A 16862-nucleotide genomic window follows, 5' to 3' on the forward strand; every position below is an offset into this window, starting at 1 on the left:
CCGTCCAAAAGTGAAAAACTAGTTTATGAAAGTTTCGCGAACTATTTTTTTCCGTGTATGGAAATTCTATTAAATAATAATTCGAACAAATGAAAATTCATCTAAAAAAAAATTCTATGAAATGAAATTCTACCTAATAAAAATTCATTTAAATTGCTATTAATTTGATAATAATTTAAATTTTATTGAAATTTTAAATTAAACTAAATTTAATGATTCTGATTTTGTAAAAGAATAAAAAATTATTCTCCCGCGGCTTTTATAGAAAGAAATGAGTCATTGCAAAGAGTTTCTTCTAAGCAAAAAAGAAAAAAAAAAGATACCGTTTTATAAACTCGGATTTGAAAATGATTAGAATAGAAGTAAATTGTACTGGGAACGCAAAATGAATGTTGATGTCCGATGGATGGTATATATATATATGTAAAGTTGATGTGGGTGTCTCTCTGTTCTCAATATTCAAATGAGTCCGCGACGGTGTGGCTGGTATTGAAATTGGTATTGAATATTGGTCGCGCCCACGGAAATCGCATTTTAGTTATGGTAGTAGTGACAGGATAACCTGCCATTGATGAGTATATATGGCTAGAGATGAAGGTGGTACCGAATAATCACAATATAGCGAGCAAGGTTACAAAAATAAATCATCTAAATATAGTAAAGGGTCACACGCAAGTCGTTGCACGATTGCAATCATTAGGGTTATAATAACAAAATATATTCCTTTTTTATATTGCCTCATTCTTGTCTCTCGATTCTTTTTATATTGAAATAAATCAATTTTATATAAGTCTTTACAATAATAATTTCTATTTATAGAAATTGAAATTATTATTGTAAAGATATATATATATATAGTGGATGAAATTAATTATTTTGTAGATAATGATTTTATATATTTAAGTTACTTTTTTTGTATTAATTAAAGTTTAACCCTTTGAGGGGCACATTATTCAAGCAGAAGATTTGGCTTGAAACTCGTTACTCGGGGGGTTTTTGGGGTCGCTGATTACAAATCCGATGTCAGTTTTTCAAAATTCAAAATGGCGGGTGAAATTTAAAAAATTGTCAAGATTTGGCTTGAAACTTGTTACTCGGGGGTTTATGGGATATACTGTGTAATCAATAATATTTAAATTTAGAAAATTTCATTTTTTGAATAATTAAATGTTTTCAATATTAAAAACTTTTGAAATTCAATTTTTTGTCTATTATTTCTAATAAAATTCTTTATTAACAGAAATCATAATAAATTTTCAATTAAAAATCACTTAAAGTTTAAAATTCAAAAATATGAATATTGTAAATCTTTAAAAATTGAATTACTTTTAAAAAATGTTATCTAAAATTATTTGATAAATTATTATCAATTCCGTAAAATTTCATTATTGTGTGAAATTTAATTATTTCTAAAAATTTCAACTATAACTCTTCCAAAGTTTAAATTATTTTTAATAATTTTAATATTTCTTTAAAACCTTCAATTATTTAAAAAAGTTTCAAATAGAAATTCTAAAATTGAATTGTTTTCGGATTTTTTTTTTTTTTTTTTTTTAGAAATTTGTCCTACTTAATTAAAATTGAGGAATTAATAATATGGATTTATTATCTAATAACATTAGTTATTTAAAGTAAAATGCTTTTTACTAATTGTAAGTAAAATACTTTTTTTGTGCCTTAAAGTCGATTCGAGGCCTGTTATTATTTAATTGATTCATTATTTTCAATTTTTTTTTAAAAAAAAGCTTAAAATTAATAGTTCTGTAATTTGTGAAATGTTAATTTGTTATTTATGTTTTAATATTATTATTATTAATATATTCTTAAATATGAAACAATTGATTTGCGAATGTTGATTTTTATTTAAAATAATAACTGATGAATATTGGAAATAATTTACGATTCAAGTTTATGTTGAAACTAAATAATCATCATTGACTGTAATTTGTTTAGGCCTGATGTATTAATGCTTTTCAAAATGATTAATGTAATTTTTGTCATAAATCATCTAATAACGCAGTAGGTGTCTACCGTCTACATTAATTAATTAAGATCAAACTCTATGGGGAATATATCATTTAATTTAGACACTTGATTCTATAAAATAGTTGAGATTAATTGTGAGAATAATTAACTGATGTAAAGGTCAAATTTTGTAAAAATTTTTACTAAAAAATTGCAAAAAATTAATTATTTTTTTTTTTTTAAATATGAAAATATAAAAAAAATCTAAGTCTTAATTTAATTGTTAATAATATTTTTAATAATAATTATTATATGTTATATTCTCAACTTTGCTGATTATAAAAAGAAAAAAATATAGGCGATATAAAAGTGAATGATGCAAGAAGAATTTTTTTGTGAAACAATAACTGAGAATTTCATTATTTACAAAACTCGTTATGAATTAAATGATAATGAATATTCATTTGTGCGCATTGGAGAAAGTCTCTTCTTTTGTCGAAAGTCGTTGATATATAATTGAAGAGACTGAATATAATGACACTGACCTAAAATTACTTTATATATATATATATATATATGTTGTCATCTAAAATTATTTTGATTCCTGTCATTTATCTATATCAAACAAGAATAACCCAGAATCAAATTTGTAGACCTTGATCCAACTAATTGAAGGTTTCCATTTTTTTATAATAATAATAATAATAATATATTTATAAATTGTCATTAATTTAGAGCAAGATTTCAAAGGGACGAATGAATTTCCCATAAAAATCATTTGTTTAAAAAAAAAATGTTATTAGATATATTTATTTTTTTTTTTACGAATATTCATTTTTCGAATTAACATTCGAAAGAATTTTTTTTTAAACAAATTTTTACTTAACAAAATTTTTAGGTACCGAATTTTTATTTGTGCTAATAAAAATTTTGACAAATTAAGATTCAGTAAATTGAAAATTTTGGCATTTAAAAATTCGAATTTCTTAAAATTCTGTTGAATAAGAATTTTGCTTAATTAATATTTGGTTAAATTAGATTTTTTAAATTAAAAAGTTGAGTAAAAAAAACTTTTGTAAATCCGTTAAATGCTAATTCGAAAAATAAAAATTCATCTAAAAGATAATTATATCTAATAAAATTTTTTAAAATGAAATTTCTAACCATTAATTTTTATAGGAAATTCATGCTTCAAAATTTTTTGTTTTTTTTTTTCATTTTTTTGAAATTTATACATTTCTGGGGAATTTTTATTGAAAAAAAAAAATACTTTTATAAACTCGAGTGAAAATAATAATTTTTATTTCAGACTTGTTGAATTATTTATGAATGGATGGAGGTTCGACGGAGAAGTTGGGTGGAATCGGACAGAATCTGGAAGATTCGGTAGGATGGAGGACCAACTCCAGAATTGCAATCTGGAGCTTTGTCCTCTTCGGTTCCCTCATCTTAAATGCCACTCTCCTCCTGGCCTTTGTCAAACGTCCCGGACTTCGCACAATTTCCAACAGGTAATTTTTATTTAAAAAAAAAAAAATTTAATTTTTATTTTTAATAATAATTTTAATTTGAAAATATTCCAGATCAAACGGTGTATAAGAAAAATAAATATATTTTTTATGTAATTTTTTTAAAATTATATACATAGTTATAATTACGACTTTTTGTTGTTTATTCCTTATATACACTTTAAATTTGAATTAGTAAACATTTTAATTAATTCGAATTAATGATTGACTTTTAGCTATGAATTTATTTTAAATAAAAATATTTTTGATGAAATTTGTAAAAGAAAATTTGCTTTTTTTATGTGGCAAAGTAGATTGAGTGAAAGTTAATATATTATATACAAGGAGGTGGCTCTGCCAAGATATATTTTCGCTTCCTTATTATATATAGCGAAAAGTCAATTTCCTGACAGCTTTCCATTTCATTTTCCACGTCCGGATTAAACGCTTTGAAAAATTCATTTTCTTTGCAAATTACGATAACATTGTTTTATGAACAAAAAGACATTTTTTTTTAAACTAAAAGATGTTATCTTTTTTTTTAAATTTTTAATCTTGAAATATAATTTTCAATCTTTAAATAAAATAAAATTTTTTGTAAATTTTACATATTTATTTATATAATATGTATTATAAAGTAACAACTTAGTTTTTTTTTTAAATTTGAAAAGAGCATTGAACTATATTTATTTGTCTGAAAAAATTATTTGTGCGAAATACATATAAATATTCCACTAATATATAGAAATAAGAATTTAGTTGAAACAGATGTTTTCCATCGTAACAGAAATTCGCAATTTGACGAGAGATTGAAAGTTTAAATAGAACATTTACTTTTGAAATATATGAAGAAATTTGAAATCAATGGCCTTTGCTGTCTCAAATAGAAGAAATGTAAAAAGATACAAAATGAGAATCTCGTTGAGATTGAGAGAGACGGAGAAAGAAAGCTTTTTCTCGACACCTCACGTCCGGTTCAAACTTCAAAATCAAAAGAATACAAATTATATTTACCTCGCGCGGTCCTTGTGACCTTGTCATTCACAAAAATGAACTCGAATTTCAATTTTTACGTGATTTTTTTTTGTTAAAAATACTGAAAAAGTTTACTGATATATACGATCAGAGAAATATTGTTTTGATTTTAAAAAGTTTTCTTTAATTTTAAAAAGCTTTGTTCGATTTAAAAAAGCTTTTTTGTTTTTTAATACACTTTTTTTAATTTAGATAAAATTTTCTCTAATTTTAAGATTCTTTCTTTGAATTAAAAAAGCGTTTTTAATTCAAGAAATACTTTATTTAATAAAAGAAATACCTACATTTTTTTTTATGAAAAAAATTATTTCTTTCGTTAAAGAAAATTTTCTTAACTAGAGAGAAAAGATTTCTTTGATTTAAAGAAACCCATTTCTTTGACTTGTTTTCTTTCATTCAACATAAAATTTTCTTTGAAACAAAAAAAGCTTTTTAGTTTCAAAGAAATTTGTCCATTAAATCAAAGAAATTTTAACATTGATATAGGGTCAAAAAAAAACATTTATTTGAATCAAATAAAAAATTTCTTTGAAACGAAGATAATTTTTTTTTTTTTATCAAAGATATAATTTATTTAAAGCAAATAAATTTTCTTTGTATCAAAGAAAAATTTGCCAAAGAAATCATTTTTTTTTGGGTGTATGTTAATTAATATTTTAAATTAAATAAATAAAAAAGACGAAAGAATTTCTTTTTTATTGAAACATTTTTTTTACATGCAGTTATATATTTCAAAGTGAATGCATATTCAAATAAATGTTTTACATACACATACACACACTTCCTTGTGAAATGTAGTTTAGTCTAAAAGTGTCTTATTGTAACTGTACAGTTTGTAGTTAACTGCAGTGAAACTTGCTAAATAATTTATTGTAGTTGACCCGAAAGTCCCTTTCCATACGAAACGATGTATTATGGTTTGTAATTTTATATACATGAAACAAAAAGCACTTTATATTCAAGAAATGAGCTAGATATTAAATAATTAAAATTTAGGGATGGGAAATCTAATTATAAATATGTTTTTTTTTTCTTAAAAATTAGAACAAAAGTCAAATTGAGAATGTAAACAGGTTCAGTTTATTTATAGGTATATTGTATAATATATGTTACCCATTTCGATAAGGAATTTTATTTGTTTTTAAGTGTTAGAATAATTTCTCCATTTAATTAGTTATGATAAATAGTTATTTATTTAATTTTTTATTTAATATTAAACGGGTTATGATGATAAATATCTGTTACATTAATTGAAATTCATTAATAATTATACAACCTAATTAACTACATTTTATTATTTAAAAAAATAAATAGATATAGTTAATTCAATTTGAAATCAATTCCAAATTTTCATTTGTAACCGAAAAGTTAAAAAAAAGAGTCTAAAACGCATTAGCTTTTGTAAACATTTGTTCTATATATTGTTAGTTTTGCTTCCTCGTGGAGGAAGCATTTTTATTTATTTATTTTAGGATATTTTTGTTTATATCGAGATTTTTACAATAAATAAATTAAATAAATAAATGCTTCACTTTTCACTGATTTTTTTTTTCTTGGACTCAAAGAGTCGATTAAATAATTTACTCGAAACTGTTCTCGAACGTCATGTAAATTAATTTTATTATATATGGAACATTCCTCAATCAAATTTGCAATAATTTGATAAGTTGTTAGAGGTGTGAACTTTAGCTTTTAATATCTTTAACAGCTGACAGTTATTTCCCAACGTATTTCACAAATCACTTTACGTCATCTTACTTAATTTTCCTTAATTTTTGCATATCTTCAAATTTTGTTTGTTCATAATATGAAAAAAAAAATATATGATAATAATATATATTTATTGTTTCTTAATATACGAAAATGGTTAAAAATATTCATTTCCAATAATTATTTAATTTTTTTATTTAATCTTTTACGTCCCAGAAATATTATCAAAGAGAAGTGAAAATTTTTTTTTTTTTCATAATTTTTTTTTATAAACAAAAAAAATCTTTTTCACTATATTTATAAATAAATTTTTCATTATATGAAAAAAAAATATATATTAGCATAGACAATATTATTGTGAAATTAAAGAAAAAATTTTTTTTTATGTCATTCTTGACGCAGTCTCTTTGTGCATTGACGTTATCCTTTGAAGAAAATATAGAAAGAAAAATTGGCAGAGTAGACTTATCTCGAACTATTTGTCTATTATTAGTGAATGATGAAATGTCACTTATTTTTACAACTTTCTTTATTATTTTAACTTTATATCTATTAAAATAATAATTATAATTTTCAAAAAAATATCGCTTTACGATCAAACTTATAAATTATTTTCAAATTAAAAAATTATATTATTGAGAATGAAATTAATTTAAAAAAATTGAATATATATTTAAAAAAAAAAATTCATCACCATTAATAAAATAGAATTTCGAATTTATATTATACTTGCAAATAAATATACATATATTGTAGGTATATACATATTTCATAACATATTTAGATTGGAAAAAAAGTCAACTTTTCGCGGAATCATTTGTCTCGGCGCGAGTAAAGGAAAATATTATGTTGCAAAATAATCTTCTCTTCATTGAAATTCAAAACATCGCACCCGTGTCATTTGATGATTCATCATTGTGTTAAATCGCACACACTCACACATGTATATATATAATACGCCTCGTTTAATTTTCATCTATGGTAAAAAGAAAGAGAACAAAATTTGCAATTTTTTTTTCTATTTAATAAGAGAAAATGATTATCATGTGGTTATGTTTTGAACGTGTGTCTAAAATTATTTGTAAATTTAAATTTCTTCGTTTCCGGTATATATATAATGTTAGTTAACCGCAATAACGCTTCACTCCTTTTGGTATATTTAAACTTTGAAAATCAAGTACCAAATGCTGCCAATAAAAATAAGCTTTCGTTTATTACGAAACATTTTTAAAGCTCACAATCATATAAAATCTCTTGCAAAAAATTAATCTTCTTCTTTATTACATTTCTCCAGAGATGAAAAAAAGCCGAATTATTGTTTTTATGATTCTCAGAGATTGCAATTTATATATAAATGCGTTGGAGGCGAAAAAAATTGTATTTAGTAGTGACATACAATATGTCAATTTATTGCCGTTGATTAATTAAAAAAAAATTTTTTCTGTAATTTAATTTTCATTATAATTATTAAAAAAAAATATAAAATATTTAAATAATTATATTTTGATTTCTCGAAAACTATATAAGTCATATTATTATGATTTTTTTTTTATTCAATTACTTTAGGTTTAATCTCGATGCCACACTTATTTTTTTTCAAATTTGGAAATAAAATTTTTTACAGCTTTCTATATTACCGACCGGTTAAAAAAATTTAACTACATGTTAGTACAGCGTACCACCTAACGTGCGCTAACAGCTGGCAGTATCCAGTTACTGTTAATTTTGCAATTATTTCTTCTCTCAATTTTCACCACTCCATTTTTTTTTGTTTTTTCATCAACAAATTAATGCAAAATTTTCAAATAATATTCTCTATATTGTAATAAATAATATTTTACTTATAATTTCGGAAATTTTACACTCAGAAAAAAATTTTCTTGTAACAACCAAATTTTTGTTGAATCAATCAAAAGTATTTATTTGATTCAATCAAATTCCTTCTTCATTCGAAAAATTTATTTATTATTATTATTATTTACTCTTATTATTTATATTAAATAATAACAAAACATAACCTCAATCATGGATGTACTCTGTTCAAGATTTGTTATAACAATTTTTGAACAGAGGATATCTATGATCGAGGTTATGTTTTGATATTATTCCGGTGTAAAATTTGGGGAAAATTATTTTAAAAAATTATTTAAATTATTAATATTATTATTTAAATTATTAAAAACTATTTCCAAAATTTCAGCAATCGGCAATACTGTGGCATTTTGTTTTGAAAAATTTTTAAATTTAATTGTTTGGAAATTATTGTCAGTTTATTCTAATTTTATGTTTATGTAGAAAATAAAGAGTAAATAAAAATCTTATAAAATGAATTTTTAATTAAAAAAGACGTCAAAATTCTCCGCCCGTGTAATAAATACAGAGCCCAGTTTTTTTTTCTAAAAGAATTCCTACGTAGAATTAATTAATGATAAATTAATGGATTTTCAATATATTGTTACGATGAAAAATTTTGATAAAAAAAAAATCCACGAATAGACAGAGTAATTTTCATATTATATATCGTAAATTATTATAATCTTGTTCAAATGCAATTGATCGTGAAAAAATTTACTACATCAGGAAGAAATATAATAGTGAGAGTTGATATCGATCTCTATATATGTATACAAGATGATCTTGATCACTTGACACGCGATCAGTTTCACGTGTTCAAAAGTAAATTCTCTCTTCTTTATAAAAGGCCACAGAATCAAACATGTTTTAATTGCACATTCAGCAGGTCTAATAAGTTAAAAGTTTTTTCTTCTTCATTCCATTTGTGCGTAGGGAAAATGGTGATTAAGCTTCTCAAAGCAATTAATTAATAAACGACATTAATTTCTTTGTTCTTCGTGTGTATTTCCCAGCTTATTCATTCTGCCACTTTACCTAACAGTCGCGAGCTATTAATTATCAGAAATATTAGTAACAAAGCAATGTGCAAAAAAACACCGTTGATTTATTGCCGACATTACTGATTATTAATAACGCGGTGATTCTTTTTTTTTTGTCTGGTTATTATTATTTCATATAACAGAATCCTTCGAGGAATATGACGTCTCATTTGTCAAATAATTTTTTTTCAATTAAAAAAAATTATTTCATTAAAATGTAATTAATTTTAATTATTATTTTTTAATATTTTTTTTTTTTTTTTTTTTTTTTTTTGAAAATATTGAAATTGATTTAAATAAAAAGAAAGTTTATTATATAAATTAAAATATATTTTTTATTAAAATTATTTTCTTATAATATTATTAGTGATTTCAAATATTGAATTATCGATTCGTTTAGATATAAAATTATATAGTAGAATAAAAAAAAATGAAACTAATTTGAGGCAGGGCTTCGCTTAGCAATGGCTTCTTTGCGAATGCGGAAACGAGATCTCGTTCTTGTGATGGCCTCTGAACTAATTGTTATTTTCATAATGTCGTCGAGTATGCACTTGAAAGGTCCAAACGACAAAAAAGAGAGCAAATAACATTTCTTGTATATATAGTAATTTTCTTTATTTCACAAAGAGCCGACAACATTTTATTAGCAAGAATTGAAAGAAGAAATGAAGAAATTCCAATATAATGATTTTATGAATCATAAGAATCATCAAAATTTATTCAATTTTTTTTTTTTTTCTGTGGCGATAATTTCCGAGAGAAAAATAATTGTGTTTTTTTTTGTGAAGATTAAAAGAATTCGAAATATTTGAAAATTGAAAGATTAGGTAAATTTTTTTTTTTAAATTAATAATTTAGAAATATATATTTCTTGAAGTAATAAATGTTTATTTACTTTTTTTCAGATTTGTAATGAACCTGACGGCATCGAATTTATTGACATGCGTCTTACTGTGGGTACTTGTCATTCTCAACGATACAACGTCATCATACACACAAAGCCTCTGCGTAATATCCGAAGGTGGAACAGCCCTATTGACAACATCATCAATTCTCACAGTTCTCTTCATTGCCATAGATCAATATTTCGCCGTTGTCGATCCACTTCGTTATCGGAGTCGTGTCGACAAAATAAAATGTGGACTCTTAATTGCAGCAGTTTGGATAATTGCCACGATATTTGCATCTCTCGCAGCATTCAATCCAAGTCCACGTAGCATTTGGCAGAGTTGTACTAAAATTTCAAATTTTCCCATTCAATCGTCATTCGATAATTCCACTGTTTATCTTAATTTAACAGACTATGATGATGATCGAACGGAATCTCCAGGAATTTCGACAACCGATGATGATGATGATAATAATTTTGAAATTGATTTTGATGTAACACTCGAGGAATTAGAAAAAACAACAGCTGAAATGAAAATTAATTACATGGAAAGCTCACGTGATTATGATAAAACACTTATTGATCAAATTGAATTCGAATCAAATTTCACTTATGGTCTTGTTTATTCAATAACATTTGGTATATTCATCTATCTTATACCATTTATCACTGTTTGTTGGATTTACATAAGGATTTATTCAGCGGCAAGAAAAAATTCCGAAAGAACAAGACGCACTGGCTCAAGACCAATTCTTTCATCGGGAAGTTTTTGCGAAGAATATTGTCCCATTAAACATGAGATTAATGAGGAAATACGTAAATTACCGAAAATTTCGAGTCTCTCGTCAATTGATGAGAATAGTGAACCTAGTCAAATAATGACCCGCAGCAAAAGTTCAGAACTCGTTAATTTATCATCGAATATACAAGATGAAAATCATCAACTTGCAGCAGTGATATTCACCGTTGGATCACAGGATGTTGATTCTCATCAGCTTGCTGAAGTCGATACCAAAGATAATAATACAACATCAAAAGTTCCTATTGCCAGTTTAAAGGCCAAATTCCTAGGACACAGGGAAGATAAATCATTGAATTCAATTGATGAACAATTATTGAAGAGTAAATTTCCCGAACTTACCGAACAGAGGAGAAAATCATCCCATGATCTCATGTACGAGGAGATGATACTCAAGAGAAAGTTGAGCTGCATAAGTGATTCTTGCGAGGAAAGCAGTGACGAGGAAATGATCTCTTTTATGAGCAACAAAGAACTCAAAGTCTTGAATTCCTTTCATCATCATCATCATCATGAAAATGAAATCGAGAAAATTGATTCACAAACAAATTCCAATAATATATTTTCAAACGATCAAATGTCAAATAAAATTATTTCAAATAATACCAATAATGAGATTTTAATTGAAAATTCGAGATATTTGAATGTGACATCAAATGGAATGAAATCTGCCGTTAAATGTAATTCAAAAATATCACTCGCCTCAGCAAATACTGAATCATCGTCAGCAAATTTATTATCAACTCCACAAAATACACCAATTGTCACAATTACACCGCCATATAAAGTTCCTCTTTATCGAATCTCAAGTATTCGTAGTACATCAAGTTACATTAATTCATTGAAATATAAAATTAGTAATGGTTCAATATTTAAATATCGAGAAGAGACACGAGCCGCTAGAATAAGTGCACTTGTGATAGTTATGGGATTAATTTGTTGGACACCATATGTTGTTGTTTTAATAATGGGTAATTTAACAGATGAAAATTATTTAGATCGACAAAATTTAAATGCATTTGTCCTTAGTTTTCTTGTACTATCAACATTTGTTAGTCCATTATTGTTTGGCTATCGTTCGAAACGTGTTAAACGTGAATTGAGAAAATTCTTTTGCTTCAAAAAGGAACTCTCGTATAAAAATAATCGAAGTTTAATGGCCAAAAAGGTACTTAAGAGGCGACACAGCGGAAATCTTAGTCAGTTTGAAATGGAGTCCAAGTATAATATATTGAATTGCGTTTATGGAAAGACCAAGTGGCCAAAGGATAAAGTTCAATTTGTTCAGGTACCGGAAACTGCTTTGTCAGTTGAGACGTGTAGAAGTAGCTTTTCCAGTGGAGCCAGCACTCAAATTTCGAGTACTTCGACTGATGAATGTTGATTCTGCTCTTAATTCTTCCTTCTCTCTCTCTCTCTTTCTCTTTCTTTTGATATTTGGAATTTTTTCAAAGAAATTTATTTTGTAAATTCGACGTCGATTTTTTTTGTTTTTTTATTTCAGTCAAATTTTATTTATCAAAATCTGAATTTAATCGAATTTTCTATGCCGATTCTTCAGTTTACTGAATTTTTATTTATCAAAATAAAAAAAATTGCAAAATAGAAATCTTAAAAACATCTTAAAGAAATTAAATTGAAAAAAAAATTGAATATTAAAAATTAGATAAATTGAAATTTTGTTTTTAAAAAATTCTACTAAATTTGAATTCTGTTGAATGGAAATTCTATTAAATAAAAATTTACTAAACTAGATAATTTGTTACAACAAATTTTAGTTAAATAAAAATTCTTTTTAAATGAAAATTTGGTTGAATAGAAATTCTACTTTATAAAATTCGATTTGATATAAAAATTCAACTTAATGAATATTCGAAACACGGAAAATATAAACTATAATGTTTATTAAGGGCATATTTTTACGTTCCAATTCGACTATAAATTAAATTTTTTTTTAAATTTTTAATTTAAAATAAAACGAAATCAATTAAATTAAGTTTTTATTCAATTTCAATGATTTGAATAAATTTTTGAATTAATTCACATTATATGAAAAAAAGAAAAAATCTTTTAATTTTAAAATAATTAAAATGTCATTAAAAATTATTAAAATTTATTCAATTGAAATTAAATTTTTGAATGAATTTACATTTGTTTGGGACTAATTCAAATTTAGAGAGGAGGGAGAGAGAAAGAGAGAGAAAAGAAAAATTACATTCTAGCAATTAAATTCGAGGCAAAAAGGAATTGAAATTTAATGATTTTCTAATGAACCCGAATGTTTTCTCGAATTTTCGAACTATAAAAGACTGCCAGAATCTCGTTATAATGAGTTTCTTCAAATTATATCGTTTTAAAATTGACTATTATCATAATTAATTTTTTTCAAGAAAATTTTTTTTTATTGTCAACTAAAATTAATGAAAGTTTGAAAATATTTTACTATTATGATTTATTGATAATTTATTTTGAAATAATTTTATTAAATTTTAATAAAAATTAATTGAATTAATAATTATCTTAATGGGATTGTCTAAAAAAAAAAAATTTAGTTTCAATATTTTTTTAAATTAAATTTTGAAGTTAAAATATCAATTTGAAACGATATAATATGGATTAACTCATGTTATTTTACTTTTCCATGACATTTTTGTACAGTACTGTTTAACTTTAGGAACTATTAGAATAAGTACCGAACTTTATTAACTATAAACTTAGAAATTGAAAATATTTATATATAATTGTGACAAGTAAGAAACTGATGTTTCTATAATATATATCTATTTTTTTTCCCCTTTGGCCATTATTCAAGAAATATTCCGAAAAAAAATCGATTTCAACATTATTTTCAATTTAATTTATAAAAAACTTATTAATTTAGTTATTTAAATTAAATTATATATATATATATATCATTTAGCGAATTACTTCGAATGTTAAAAATAAATAATATATATTTATTTAAAAATTGAACAAATGAAAATTAAAAAATTAAGAATAATTCATTGATTGTTTATTGAAAATGGCGCAATATTAGTTTTTTTCTTTTGATGAAAATTAAAAAATAAAAAAAATAAAAAAAATCCCATAAAAACTTAACTTGTAAATGTATATTATTAATGACAAAAATGACAACAAAGAGAACTATTCATATAAATTATTATAAAAAAATATTACATAAATAGAGAGTTGGTGCCTAGGAAGAGTGCATGAATACTTGATTTTTTTTTTGTTTTTTTTTTTGTGAAGAATAATAGTTATTAGGAGTGATATAATAATAATAAAATAATAATTATGGGAATTAAAGCCCCATAAAGCCGAGGGTATTATGAGAGTGAATGAGAGCTTTATCTGTTAAGCGCTACTTCCAAAAGACTTTATAACAAGCTAACTTCATTAGATATATATTATATATATATAAATTTAAAAAAAAAACATTTTTCTACCTTTGGCTGTTCCAGACATTTTCTTCGTATTATATTATTAGATTAATTTAAGGAATCATTATCACTGTAATTATTTCGTCAAAAGCTGTATATTTTGCATTTTCATCAACTTCTTCTCAAGAGCAATGTTTCCTGAAACGAGCATTTACCGTTATATGTATACGTATTTTATCATTAACCTCTTCAAGAAAAAAAAAAAAAAACTAAAACAAAAAAATTAGTGTATGGTAAAAAGAATGATAAAAAAAAAAAATATATATATGTAATTTTTGCGAGATAAAAATAGTAAACAATATAATATATTAAATGGAAATGTAATATTTTTATGAATAGATAATATATAGATATTATCAAAAATTATAATATTATTAAAATATTAAATTTTTTTAAAAAATAGAAATTTTCTTGAAGAGGTTCGAAATTCCTTTAAATACGAAGCCATTTATAAAAATACAATTGATTCGCACAATGCAGAGTATTTTTTTTTCTTTGTAAATAGATTTATATTTAACACAGCAAGCATAGCCACGATATTTTTTTTTTCTGATACTATTTTGTACATTACAAAGATTGACGTTTATTTATATTAAATAATATGTTAAAAAGAAATATATATATATATACCATCACTAAACGCAAATCGCAATTATTATATTGATCTCTTTCATATTTTTCAAGATTTTTCGAAATCAATATATACTCTTTTTTTGTGTAACATTTTTTAATGAACAAATTTTGTCCTGTGATCGGAAAAATTTCTCTATTGATGCGATATTGTTATTGTATACAAGAATGAGAATTTTTTTATTTTTTAATTTAGAAATACTATTTTAGCAATAGAGAGAGAAAAAAAATGTAGAAAATAGAAAAATTATTTATTTTCGAAAAAGAAACAATTACTGAATACTCATTTAGTAAATTTCAAATTTTACCGATCAACAGATAAAGTTGAAAATATATTTACATCTACTAAAAATAATTATTATTCACATTTAAAATAATTGGAAATTATATTTATAATTATTTTCTTTTCTTCTATTAAATAAATTTTAATTTTCATGTGGTAATTTTATATTAAGAATTTTTTAATAATAAAATAAAAATTGAATTCTTTTTTTAAAGAAATTAATTTTTGATGATTTAATTGAAAAAGAAAATTATTATTTACAAAGTAGAAGAAAAAATCTTTTTTTTTCATATATAATTTCTATTTTTAAATGTGAATATTATATTTTGTATAAAATAAAATTTATGAAAAGTTTCAATTTTGAGATTCGATATACTTGATTTCTGAAATTGATTAATTAAATATACGATAGAAATATTTTTTTCTTTCTTCTGTCTTCGTTATAGTTTCTGATTTGTGATAACTCTCGTAAGGGCAACATGTCAGCCTTGATCATTATTAATTTATGCGAATTTCATAATAAAATATTATTTCAAAACTTACAACTGTCTCTTTAATATTATAAACGACGTTTCGTTGAATCCTTATCGCGGATAATTGCATTTAAAAAAAAATTTGGAATCGAATTTCAAAAGTTGATTATGTACCAATCAAACGACATTTTTCTCATTTTATTTTTCTTGACATTATATATTTATTTATAGTTCTGTTACTTTTTATCATATATTCAATGAGTTGATTCAACGAGTGCAATTTTATTTTGCTCCTTTTTTCAAAATTGATACTTTTTTTTTTTGATAATAATTTTATGTGCGATTAAATTTTTGAATTTGAAAAAATTTAATTAACATACTATATATATATATATAATGATAGTTTATTTGTATAATACTTGAACTTGGCATTAAGCCTGGAAAATTAGAAGATAAATTTCACAACGCATGTATAGATACGAAGCACTAGAAATGCAAAAGTTTAAAGTTTTTGGCATGTAGCCAAATGCAAAAGTTTGTTTTTAACTTAAATTGGTTTCACTGACTGATAATAATTGTCGAATGGTTAAAGTGATGATCGCGCATTGATGTAAACAAACCACATGAAATTTGTGGCATGTTTTTCACGATAATTTCGGTATTATCTTTTTTTTTCCAATTTATGAATGAGAAAATATAAATCTAAACGAATCGATAAATTGTCGATGAACTTTTCAATGGATCATTTTTTTTTTTTTTATTAAATTTTTATTTATTTGTTTATTTATTTATTATAAAACATAATTATGTTTGAAAAATATTTGTTAACAATTTTTTTTTCTTATTCAAGATAAAATTATTTACTAGAATATTTGAAGTACTCTCAAATAAAAAATACATGAATTTCATTTATTTTAAGTCTTTATTTTGTCATAAAAATATTTATTTTTTAGAAATATATTATATACTGAAAAATAATTGGATAAAAATTTTATAAAAAATATAGTACATAGTCATAAAATATATATTTTACTAAAATTGTAAAATTGTAATATGATTTTTGAAAATTCCAATTTGAAACTTGTTATAAATTTTAAAGTTTTCTAAAAATTTTTTTTATACATACGTTTGACAATTTGTATACTTATTTTTTTTTTAAAATTATTTGTAATATTTTTTTTTTTAATCTATTTTTAATTTCTAGAAATTATAATTGTTTGAATAATAATACTT

The 16862-nt window shown here is 23.4% G+C and overlaps 1 protein-coding gene across 1 annotated transcript in view; it reads left to right on the plus strand.

Moving 5' to 3' along the window:
- The window catches only part of LOC127291416 (uncharacterized), a 53021-nt gene extending 38120 nt beyond the window's left edge, over positions 1 to 14901 (plus strand). The window contains exons 3-4 of the mRNA XM_051320546.1: positions 3275 to 3476; positions 10021 to 14901. Coding sequence (XP_051176503.1) covers positions 3295 to 3476; positions 10021 to 12187 — 2349 coding nt within the window. The 5' untranslated portion in view covers positions 3275 to 3294 and the 3' untranslated portion in view covers positions 12188 to 14901. The remainder of the gene's footprint in view (positions 1 to 3274; positions 3477 to 10020) is intronic.
- The last annotated feature ends 1961 nt before the right edge of the window (positions 14902 to 16862 follow it).

Source organism: Leptopilina boulardi, unplaced genomic scaffold (genome assembly GCF_019393585.1).
Source record: "Leptopilina boulardi isolate dan_hultmark-lab unplaced genomic scaffold, ZJU_Lbou_2.1 LbouV2_137, whole genome shotgun sequence".
NCBI classification, from domain to species: domain Eukaryota; kingdom Metazoa; phylum Arthropoda; class Insecta; order Hymenoptera; family Figitidae; genus Leptopilina; species Leptopilina boulardi.